The 12,717-nt window shown below is 39.5% G+C and overlaps 1 protein-coding gene across 4 annotated transcripts in view; it reads right to left on the bottom strand.

Moving 5' to 3' along the window:
• Nucleotides 1-12,717, bottom strand: part of PMS1 (PMS1 homolog 1, mismatch repair system component) — an 85,893-nt gene that overhangs the window by 37,634 nt on the left and 35,542 nt on the right. For all 4 annotated transcript variants that reach the window (XR_004647748.1, XM_034786489.1, XM_034786490.1 and 1 more), the window contains one exon: nt 1,697-1,813. Coding sequence is in view for 3 of the 4 variants with exons in the window: in XM_034786489.1 (XP_034642380.1) it covers nt 1,697-1,813 (117 nt within the window). In the remaining variant the exon portion in view is untranslated. The remainder of the gene's footprint in view (nt 1-1,696; nt 1,814-12,717) is intronic.

Raw genomic sequence — 12,717 nt, 5'->3', positions numbered from 1 at the left:
CCCTTCCAGTTCTACAATTCATAGATGCAATGGAAGCTGTGCTTTGAACACATAATGTACTATATAATGCTAAATATTCTGGACAATCAGATCCTGAGTATTTCAAATTGGGCACCCAAAATTGGTGGATACTTTTGACCTTAATGGCTCTATGCTTCAGTTCCCCATCTGCAAAATGGGAATAGTAATATACCCACACCTCACGGGGTGTTGCAAAAATAAATAAATTAATATTCCTGAAGCACTCAAATCGTATAGCGATGAGCATCATAGAAAGCCAATGAGGAAATTAACAACTCAGCCTTTAGACCAGGGTTTGAATAGCGTAAAATATAAAAGACATAGGGCCAACCACTGAACAATAAGGAGAAAACAAAATATTGAATAGCTGTTCCTTAAATGAGCATCATCCATTCTGTGCACTGAATGAGGCAGCAGTCTTGTGGAAAAGACAGCATGTGATCATGTAATTAAAGCCTGTATTAAAATGCAGGGAACTGAATTAAGGTTGCACAGGCAACCTTAATTCTGGCATTTCCCAACTTCTAGGAAGCCTGAGCTTGGGCTCTCTTGCTCCTCCAACTTCTAATCAAGGCATATGCAACACCTCACTAATCTACCAGCTAGTGGTTTGAGGATTTGTCTGCCTAGGTGAACTCACATAGCTTCCACTTTCCCCTTCATTCCATTCCATTCCCTACTTATTGCCTCAGATTCCTCCCACATAAATGCTGAATGCCCACCACATACAACAAATATTGCATTTGCCAGTCAGAGTGGTTTCTTTGTAGTCCTGTTCCTATGCCAGCTGTTAGAGGAGAGCTCAAAATCTAAAGCAGTTTCATTTTCCTACTTCAATGTATATGAGGGTTTGCATAAGCTCAGTTTAAGCGTGACATCTGAATGAACAAACTAATAAAACAATATTCTTATGGACATGCTAAACAACCATTTTACTAGACAGATTATGCTTCAATTCTCTTTATGCTAGTCTAGTCAGCCTTTATAGCTGCAAGATAAAGAACAAAATTAACAATTACTAGACAACAGAGGAGCAAGTTATTCCTTTACGTGATATCTAAAACTAAATAGAGGATTTCTGAGTTAAAATATACCTCTGAAAATATTAGTAAGGTATCTCCTGCAAAGGAAGCAGCAATTGCAAAGCTCCCATTAACGTCAATATGAGCACAGTAAGATCAATGCAGAGCACTTCTGAAAATCGTACCCGTTAACTCCTTTAAATTTAGATTTAGGGGAAATTTTGCATATCTTCCTTTAAAAATAATTGTTGTTGTTTTTGTACAGATACCTCTAACTGCCCTTTTACAAATGTAGAGGACGTTTTGTATTGTAAGATCATGAGATGCCATGGTGATGATAATGATCTGAAAGTAGAGATAACTAAACAGGCCACCCACCTGCACATAGGCCATGTATCCTACACTAGAGAGTACACAGTAATCAGTAATTCTGCATTTGTCACAACTATGTTTGCTGCCATTTGATCACTGCCACATGAGTCCTGATTTGATGATTCTTGGAGAGCACTTTCAATCATCAAACCAATTAATTTTAGGGACTGAGCAGTAAAGGAATTAAATCAATTTTAGAAGCCTTTTCTTTTTAAATGCTGGGTTTTTCTTTGTTGGTGGGTTTGTCATGGGGGCTGGGAGAAGAACGTTTAAAAATTTACCTCAGGATCTTCACAGCGATGTTGAAAAGGTACCATGCTGCCCATAACGGCAGTTCCCAGAACTGACATAAAGGACATTTTGTGATCTGACACCCTGGTCTTTTGCCAAATAACTGCCTGAAACAAAATGGCACAGAGTCAAATTTTTGACATTATATTTAAGTTTGTTGAACTCAAGTCATCTGCAACATTTCATGACTGAAAACATATATACACAATTGCACACTTATACAGGACATGTAACATTCTATACTTTGATCCTCTTGCATTCATAGCTTTAGTATGAACATACACGTGACAGTACTTTATGATATATCATCTCATAAAATCTTACTCCTAGTTTAAATAACGAACAAGAAAATGAAGGATTCTGTTCCCACATATATATTGATCCTGGATGTAACTTTAACTTACAAGGATTTCTGCAAGAATTGAAATTTGTGCAATTGCTGAAAAGTAATCAGCAAAAGAATATATTATGGATCCACTCCGCCCTCACATACATACATGTAGTCAGTGGGTTTGTATGGTTGTAACTGTATCAGATTGGAGGTCCTAAAAATGCATCTTGCATATTCTTCATACTGGCTGGCATCATAATATAGGAGTTATGATGCTCATAGTACCATGGCCAAAGTATAAATCACTGGCCTGGGAATCATTAGGTTAGATTTCTGTTCCTAAACTCAGTGTCTAACTATCACTCTCTCTGCCTTAGCTTCTTTATTTGTGTAAAGAAGGAAATTATGCTTGCTTACTCACACCTTTGTAAAGTGCTATACAATTGAGAACAATAAAAAAAGGCTATACTATTAATTATACACCTTGCTATGTTGGTGCAGGCCCCTAGATAGACAAGTTACACTGGATTTCAGATCCCAGAGAAGACAAGGTCCAAGACAGAAGTACAGACTTAGCTTTGAACCTCTTAGCTTTTGTCATTTTGTGCCAATGTTAACATACAACCTTGCATTTTAGTTAATCCCCTCTTTTTGGGCAAGTTAGAAGAAAAAATGGGTGGTATGTATTAAGTGCTTTTATTTATTTTTTTAAACTGCTCCTAGATACCTATGAGATTTAACATGAAAAATGCTGCTCCTGTTACCATCTATATTGTTCAGACACATATTCAGGTATTCAGGAGTTTAAGATATAGGTACATCTACATGAATTTAGTTTTTGGCAACCTGGGGTGTAAATCTACCCTACACTAGCCCACCATACACTAGCCATGTGGACCATGCTATGGCACAGTTCCCTAGTGTGTTTTAATCTACTCCTGTTTCAAAGTGGGAGAGATCAAAGCACACTAGAGAACTTTTAGTGCACAGCAGCAGGATCTATACAGACACTTAGCATGCAGCAAGCTAGTCTTTTTGGCAGGGCCCTTACCCTTTTTTTTGCCCTGGCCTTTTCCAGCGGCTGGATGGGCTTCCCCAGAATCAGAGGGGGCGAGGGACATGGCAGCAGTGGAGGTCACCCCGTTGCCCACCGCTGCCAGCGCCCCAGCGGGGGAGGTAGCAGGTGGTTCGACAGCGGCGGTAGAGGCTGGGGGAGTGACGGGGGGGTCAGGTGGAGGAGGGGCAGTGGGGTCTGCCTGAGGGTCCCACCCACCTTGTCCCCTGCCATAATGGGGGAGGGGGAACGACAAACACCGGTGGGGTAGATCGACATCCCAGCTTGCCACAAACTAAGTGTTTGTGTAAACAAATCCACAGATGAATGACTTAAACTACAATAGCTTGAGCTCCCTCAACCATTACAGACTCTCAGCAAATATCTGTTACAGATATTATTGACATACCTTAGTTGAGGTTTTCAAAGTAAACTAGAGGATTTAGCCACACAACCCATGCTGAAATTAATGGGAATGGTCTGACTAAATCCCCTCTCCTAGTGAGCACTAAAAATCTTTATAATTATACATAGACTTTAACCAGTACTTCATGTTGACTATAGGAATCAAATAGCTGCATCTAAGTGTATTTTAGTATGCAACATTCCCCAAGGGCTTCAGCATCTAAGCACAACAGGATAAATTAAGATAAAAAATGTTAGATTTAACCTGAAATTCGTTTGCATTACAATGTTGAATTTAAAGTGTCCTAATATGTGCAAGGAATCCAAGAAATACAAAGTGAGTTCATAGTATTCAAGTACAGGATGTGATTTACAAATATGATAACGGAGCAAAAAATATACCTACAACCTCAAGAAATATAATACAGAGCCTTAAAATCCCACCTGTCCTCCAAGTTATTTCCTTGCCTTGCAGGGTGCATTCCATTGAAGAACATTGAGTTCCTATAAAAATGATACTCACTTTCTGCACAACAGGTGGAATGTTCAGGCTGCAGGACTGCAGATACAGGAGACTACAATTGCTCCCCAATCTTTATTTCTTCTAATTACACATCAAACACATTGAACACTGTTTGTACTGCTGGACTTGCTACTTGAGTCTAACTCACTTAGAGTATAAGAATATAGTCATAGGGCCACTGTGACCATCACCTTCTCCTTCCACTGCAAGCTTGAAAAGCCCGGAATTTAGTGGTTCTGGTTCACTGGTGGTGGACAACAGGATGAGAAGAGCCACATTTCTAGGAGTTCCATAGGAGCTCCACTGAGGTTCCCACTGTGCTGCTGAATGGTGAGCACAGTAGACAGAGGGGCAACTGCTGCCTTGAGGATTTAGCAGCAGCTCTGAAGTGGTATTGCTGGTGCTTCATAGAGTGAGTAGTGGGGGAAGGAAATTCTTCCTCCCTGTACCTCTTTCTACTCCCTGCCCCATAAACATCCTCAAAGCAGTGAGTTCCTCTTTAAAAAAAAAACATATTTGTTACTGCTTCTATTTTGAGTTATAGCTACATTTTAAGTGATCAAAAGTGCCAAACGATTTATCTTTACTAGATATTATATTTCAAATGCGTGTGACCAAACTGAGAAAGATGCTTGTGACACAACTAATATAAACATCACACTGTTTATTTTAGCTTGTATTAACGTGATGCCACAGGTACAGATATAAATCCTAGCTGTTGATTAATGCAAAGATGTCATTACACTGCCTGACCTGCTGAATGGCTGAAAAAAGTTCATTTTAATAAACTGCCTTAAGAAAGCTATGGAACATAAGAACGTACTAAATGCAAACTCTGTAAAAGAGGAAATTGCTAATAATTTGGGGGCACATTTTTACTGATCCATTATTTCTTAAATGTCAGGATTAAAAGCTGTAGGCAAAACTCCTGAATCTAGTTACTAGAACACGTTAGCTCAAAGTTCTTACATTGCAGAGGTCAGTCAACTAGTTAAACGTGCATATCGGGTAACCACACAACAGATTGGTTTAGATTCATTTTCAGAACTGGCTGCACACTATGAAACAACACGGCATGATACTTTAAAAATAACTGGTAATCTAAAGAATACATTATAAATTCAGTGACTTCACCAACAGGTTTTGAAAAAGAAGAAGAATCAAAGCTGTTAAGAAGAAATGCTACTTATATTTATTTTTGAAAGTGTCAGTACTTCCCAGTGAGTTTCCTGCAACAGTTGATTTTTATAACCTTGGTTTACAACCTGAAATTGTGCTAAAAATATATATACACACACCCCCTTATATTTTCTAGGTCACATAAGCCTGGTGTCTGTGATGAGCCAAGTAAGAATCTGACTCTAGTCAGTATGATGACACTGCAAAAACACCCTAATTAAAGATATATTATTACATACAGACCATCTTAGGTTTTGTTGGAGCTGACCAAATATATCCTGGCTCCCGCCCCATTTCATTGAGGGGCACTGCATGAATTAGAAGGCATAAAAAGCCATAACACATATAAATATCTATTTCACAGGCATAGATTAGTGTATTGACACAATCAGAGTTTGTGTATACAGTAGATACATTTTATATAATTATACCCACACACACGTCATTAAGACCATACATCTCTGTTGCTAAATTTTAGAGCACATATATATAGGCCAAGATTATTCTTGGTCTTTTGAGCAGGTGCATAATAAGTGGGGGAAGAGTCCCTCATTTGCATCCCACAGCAGGAGCTGGGAACAATGCTTTTATGCTCCTGAAGAACAAGAGCTCTTCAGAGTCATCCTTTCCAAAGACAATAAGGAAGGTCATAGGGCCAGACCCTGCTCCTCAACCAGCCTTGTTTTTTAATACTCTGACCAGCAGCCATGTTAATACTTTTACCAGCATAATTGTGCTTGTTTACCAACAAAAGAGAAATCTAAATCTAATAGTCAAAACAGAGAACTGGAGGTCAAGGGAACTGGATTCTATTTCTGACTGTCACTGATGCACACTGTAACTTTAAGTGAGTCATTTAACCTGCCTGAACCACAGTTTACCTAGCTGACAAATTGGAGTAATTAATTTTTCCTGACATTGTAAAGCACATTGAGATCCTTAGCTGAAAGGCACTACATCCATAAAGGTAGTGTCTTCATTGCCAAAAAAGGTGCGCATTTACCAGGTGATAACTAACACATGCTAGCTATCATGCTCTAAAATCATAGTGGAGACAAGTCTGTAATCTTTACCGTAAAGTAGCTAGGTGAGGGAAACATAATGCGGTAAAAACTAGAGTGCCTTGTCTCGACTGGCATTTTATAGCACGATAGCTAATGCACATTACATGTGGTCCTGAATAAGAATGGATTTAAGTGCATGCTTAAGTGTTTCTTGAATCAGGCCATAAATCTTTTTCTGAAAAGCAGAAAGAGGCTGCCAGCTTTTGTGGGGGTTTTACAGGATGTGTGTATAGACAAACTGCAAATTTCCCAAATTTTCCTATAAAACTCCAGATTAGCTGGTTTATTAAAACAGAAAAGTGACAAGCTGGCGACAGCCTACAGCAAGCATTACTGAAAGTCACTACTAACCACTTAAAGATAACTACTATAGCCTGTCTACTAGGAGGTATGGAAAATGAAAATAAACTGGCAGGAGAAGTGGCTGGAGCTGTAGGGAAGGTAAAGAAACAATTACACCACCTTCTCCTTATGGTGAATCAATAATCATTAATACATTTTTATGGGGAAGAAACTATAGTTGAGAGTCTTGTCAAAGTAAACCTAAGGGAATCTAAATTAAACCTACATTACCAAACTTTCTTCTGCTTAGCAGGCATACACTTAGCAGGCAGGGAGCAGACTGTCTCCCTGTTCTTGTCAGCATTAGTGTATTTATATGTTTAATAATCTGCCTTGAAATTAGTATTGGGGAAATTAAGTTTAGGTTTTGTAATGACCCAACCACTTTGTCATTACAAAACCTAAACTTAATTTCCCCAATACTAATTTCTCCCTACTGTTACTCACACCTTCTTGTCAACTGTCTGTAATGGGCCACTCTCTTACCGCTTCAAAAGTTATTTCTCCTCCCTTGGTATCCTGCTGTTAATTGATTTATCTCATTAGACTGACTTAACACTTGTTAAAGCAACCCACATCCTTTCATGTATTTATACCTGCTCCTGTATCTTTTACTTCAGACATCTGATGAAGTGGGTTCTAGTCCACGAAAGCTTATGCCCAAATAAATTTGTTAGTCTCTAAGATGCCACAAGAACTCCTCGGGTTTTTTGCTGATACAGACTAACACGGCTACCACTGAAACTGGTCACCAGTTTTTAATAGTAACTTAAAGGGTGGGGGAACCTCTCCCCCAACCCTCAAATATTTTAAGGATTCCCTAAGGATTAAGGGTCAATTGTCCTATCCATTCTATAGGTGGAAGGGACCCAAAAAGATGTGGAATGGAAGTGTGCCACCTTCATGGCATTAGCTGCTCCTTCTCCACATACATCTCTCCCTGGCCCCCAACACAAACATATGCCTCAGTAGATATCAGACACTGCAGAAAGGAAGGGGTGGGCTACAGGCAAGTTTGGGGGATAGTAATTTTCCACAGCATTATCTCCCCCTCACCCCACAAACCCAAGGGATTTCCTGAGTAAATTAATGTTGATTCTGTCAGCACTAACTTACTCACTCAGGTTTTCCCTCAGCGATGTGAGCAAACCCTCCCAAGGAGGGAGACATTTCAGAGAAGCAGGTGGTGGAGAAGCTCTCGGCAGCATGATGTTTAAGAGTCATGCTTGCTAAAGAACTGGAAGGCATCAAGAGGAACTGGAAGGCACTGCAGGGTCACAGGGCCTCCCTGTGGATAGCCCTAGCCTCCAACAAAGCCCCCAAAATCCACACAGATTTTAGAGGGAGCTGCAAGTTCTCTGACCAACTCACTCTGCCAGATCCATAGGGAAGGGATAGAGAAACTCTGCTCCCATGCATGACAGAATAAGGAGGCAATTCTGCAAGTAAAACTTGCAGTGTCCAGATGTCATCTCTCACCGGGGGTGGTGGTGGTAATGTTTTACCATTAAAACAGTAATGTATATGGATTCTTAAACTGTAGGGAAAAGTTCACAGGTCCACATTGTTTCTGCAGAGGGGTTGATCAAATAAAAACTCCTCTGGGGCTTTTAGATTTTTATTTATATTTTTGGGGCAGGAGAATTAGATAGTTTGAATCAGTGAGATTACACAAATTGCAGTGGGAGATTGAGAATTGAATCCCATTTTTAAAAGCATTTAAAAGCCTTTTCTTTTTAGTATTTATTATTAGTCAACAAAAGCAAAACAGGATATCACTGTAACAAAACACAGTGGCAAGATTATAAAAAGGCACACCTCCAAGAAATTGTTATAAATTATTTCCTCATGGCTTCCTCTCCTAATCCCTCCCCTGTGTATACAAAGTAAAGCAGTCTGAATGCCTGCAAGAGCTGAAGACATGTATTAGGTATTGCAGTACATACTGTACACTTGAACCAGTCATTGTTACGAGATTTCTCATATATACTGTGCTGTCACTTGAAAAGTGTGATGGATGGGAAACTGGATGGCTCAAGGAATTAGTAATAGGATACAGAGCATTTCACCTCTAGGTCACCAGTTCGAATTCAGTCCAGGTTGGTAGTGACCAAAGGTTGTTACCATCTGACAGCTGTTCGGTGGCTGATGTAAAATGAGTTGATGGTCTCTGCACAGTTCCTAGTAGACAGGTGCTCACATCACAAAAAAAACCATACCATAATTAGCACCCTGTTTGGCTTCCGCGGCAAAGAGGCTGTAGAGTGATTGGACATAAAGACTAAATCACCCTCCAGGTTAGGGCTCAGGCACATTGGCAGGGCAGTTGGGAAGTCTACATCACCAGCATATAGGCTCTGCGGGTATGCAGTTTGCAATGTTGTCAATCCAGCACCGTTCACAAAACTCAAAGTCCTTTTCAATTAAAAAATAAATAGGTTGGACAAAACAAAGTCTGCAGTGTCCTAACTGCACCCACCATTTTAGATTCCTGCACATTCATATACTTTAAGATTTAAGACTGTTATAGATTTCATGTGCTTCTTTGAAGACTGCAGGTATGAAGATTACAAACCTTCAAACGCAACTGCAGAAGACTTGCTCCTCGGAGGAAAAATTCCAAATCAAAGGGCCTGATTCTCCATTTGTTGCACCTCATTTGGGTCTAATCCAAAGCCCACTGAAATCAATGGAAAGTCTCCTATTGATTTCAATGGGCTTTGGATCAAATCAATACTCATATAAAATACACTTTAAATACAAAGTGCAAGGCACTGGAGAAGCAGCCCTCACCCTGTGATGTAAGCTGTTTTGGGGCTCCTGAGTTCTGCACAGTGTTAAAACGACACTGTTAAACAAAAACAGTTAATAATGAAGTAGTAAACTGGAAAATGTTGAAGACTAAAATCACAGTCAGCTGTTAACTACACACATAGGAATTCAAAGTGTCTGACCTGATGCACTACAGCATTACTTTAGATCAGCAGTTCTCAAACTGTGGGTCGGGAACCCAAAGTGGGTCACCACCCCGTTTTAATGGGGTCACCAGGGCTGGCTTAGACTTGCTAGGGTCTGGGGTGGAAACCAAAGCCTGAGCCCCCCGCCTGGGGCAAAAGCTGAAGCCCGAAGGCTTCAGGCCTGGACTACTCAGGTTACAGGCCCCCTGCCTGGGACTGAAGCCCTTGGGCTCAGGCTTCGTTCCCCCCTCCTGGTGTCGTGTAGTAATTTTTGTTGTCAGAAGGGGGTCGCGGTGCAATGAAGTTTGAGAACCGCTGCTCTAGATTTATGACAGAACTTCATTGATAATTCTAATTTTCCCTTCTGAGAAAATATTACATTTTAAATATCCAAAACACCTAAACCTACTAAGTTATGAGCCAATTCTCAACCACAAGTCCCCTGTATTCTTTAAAACTTCTAGTTTAGAGGCCTAATTTACCACTCTTATGCTCCAATTTCACATCATCACCACAAACTGACATCTAAATTAATCCTATCAACTGAGGAAAAGGACCTGAGCATTACTGTGGATTGCTCAATGAAGATCTCTGCTCAGTATGCAGCTGCAATTAAAAAGCAAGCAAAATTAGAGGATGCACAAGGAATGGTATGGAGACTAATACAGAATATATAATACTATAGAACCCCATTTATCCGACCCTCCCTTAACCAGCTCTCTGCATTTACTGAACAACCAGGACTCCAGGGCTAGAAGCAGGTGATCTCTCTTGCCTCCGTTAGATGGTGCTACAGCATCACATTGTCCCATTCTCTGGTTTATCCGGAGTTTTGATTATCTGATCTGGCCCTGTTAATTAGACCAGATAAATGAGGTTCTACTGTATCATTATATAAATAATGGTTCATCCCCACCTCAAAAAAGATATTGCAGAATTAGAGTGTGCTAATGAGACAAGCAACAAAATAATCAGAAGCATTGAAAAATTCTTATATTAAGAGAGACTTGAAAGGTTGGAATTGTTCACTTTAGAAAGGAGACAAGAAGGGACATGATGAAAATATACAAAATAATGAATGGTACAGAGAAGGTACATGCATAACTTTTATTCATGAAATTTTATGCTACGAGAAATAAGGGACATTCCATGAAATTGAAAATAGCAAATTCAAAAGTCATAAAAAGAAATAAATTATGCTCTGTGTAGAAAAAGTGACTGTGGAACTCATTGCCACATGTCATCACTGAGGCCAAGAACTCACCAAGATTCAAAAAGGAATTGGACACTTATATGGATAACAAGAATATCCAGAGTTATAATAGTTAATATGCTTTAATAAATGTTTTGGAAAGGAGACAAAAATACTTCAAGGCTTAAGACAATCTCTAACTACTACAGTTTAGGACTACACTTGCATGAGGGGCAGATTATTCCACAACTGCCTACTGAGAGGTTTCTTGCACCATCCCTTGAAGTATCTGATACTGACCATGGTCAGTAACAAGACACTGGAGAGATAGGAACTGCCATACTCGATTAGACCTATGACAGATCTTTTTATAGCTGAATGTGGAAATACAAATTGTAGTGGGGTGCATGTCCCCGAGACAAGTGCAAATTTTAACCTTTGGAGGGAAAAAAAGCCAACAGATCCTTAATTTGTGAAACCTGAATTTCCCCATACCATAGATGATATTGATCCCCGGGCAAAGGGGCCAGCACAAGACCTATCCAACACTTAAGCCCTATTTTGTGCACTGATGTGGGAGTTTCAAATGGTCCATAGGCCGTGTGCTGGTCATCTGCCCAGGGGTGAATTTCACCCCAGTAGAATGTATGACAAACATATTGAGCTGTTTCAGTTTGTATGAAGATAAAATTACTTACTGGGTCCCACTATCATTTTTGCCTTCTCCAACCAAGTTTTTTTCCTTCAGCAGAAAATAACAATAGATGTATATAGTATGTTTGGGGGTTAAATCTTAGAGAATTTGACCTGAGCAATGCATTTTGCTTCAATATCAATTTGAATTCCATTTTATTAAAAGGTTCAAGTTTGTGCTTTACAGTTCTCAGTTACCATATTGCTCATCTTTTTGGGGGGCAAAGACTCTGGATGTGCTAACCAAGTTAACTTCACACAATTCAACTCATTTAACATACAAGGGAAAGTATTCTTATTTAGGATTATTTTATCTAGCCCTCTGCCAAGAGTTGAACACGTACCACATAAGATTCTGTGTAACTTAAGCAAGACTCATATACAGGAATAGCCAATACACCGCTTTAAGATATGACAAGATATTTGTTTCCTATTGATTGGGTTATTTGATATTTATTTTTTTACCCTACAAAAATACTAAGTTTGAAACAATTAAAATAAAGCTTGAAACAATTTAAGATGGCTGAAATGCTTGTATCATCCTAGCTCTCCGACTCAGACTAGGAAATCAACTTTTAGTTAAGGTTTTCTTTTGAATAGGAGTACACACTTGGTAATAATGGAGAAATACAATCAGCCTTAAATAACGTATATAGAAAAGAGCAAAGAAATAAGAATGACAGAAATAGTGGACTTATTTGCTCTGCAAAATGTAACTGTGTCACTCAATTCATTTAAATTTACTTATCAACTCACAGTTTTTGTCCATATACTTATTATCACGTACAGTACTGCACTAACCTCCTGCATGCAGAAAAAATGAAAGAAGGGACTATGAGGATGGACAGTAAAAAATTAAGACAACATTTGGTCAATAATATTTGTGTCAAAGTATCATAGAGCCCACAGCCAAACAAAGATGTATCGCCATACACGTTCCAGAAAAGAGACACTCCAAAATAGGCTAGGCTTGGAACTTTTAGGGAAAAACCTTTTGAATACTGCATATTAAAGACACAGAGCTCAACTGTCCCCCATACTGGTTTTCCTCACACAGGGACTGGGAAGTTCTGGCCATACCCGAGACTGGGGCAACAATCTGTGCTTGATGTAGGACTTTGGCGGGGACAGGTCTAGAATGACACAGGTGGTAATATCCTAGCTTCGAGCTCCCCAACCGTAGGGGTTGCCAAGTGATAATTCAGCCCTGCCTCAAATTAAAGCAACCATAAATCTTCTCTACTGTACAATGGCAGTAAATAGGATTTTAC

This window comes from Trachemys scripta, chromosome 11 (genome assembly GCF_013100865.1).
Source record: "Trachemys scripta elegans isolate TJP31775 chromosome 11, CAS_Tse_1.0, whole genome shotgun sequence".
In the NCBI taxonomy this organism is placed as follows: Eukaryota; Metazoa; Chordata; order Testudines; family Emydidae; genus Trachemys; species Trachemys scripta.
This window is presented reverse-complemented; position numbering and strand designations above follow the sequence as displayed.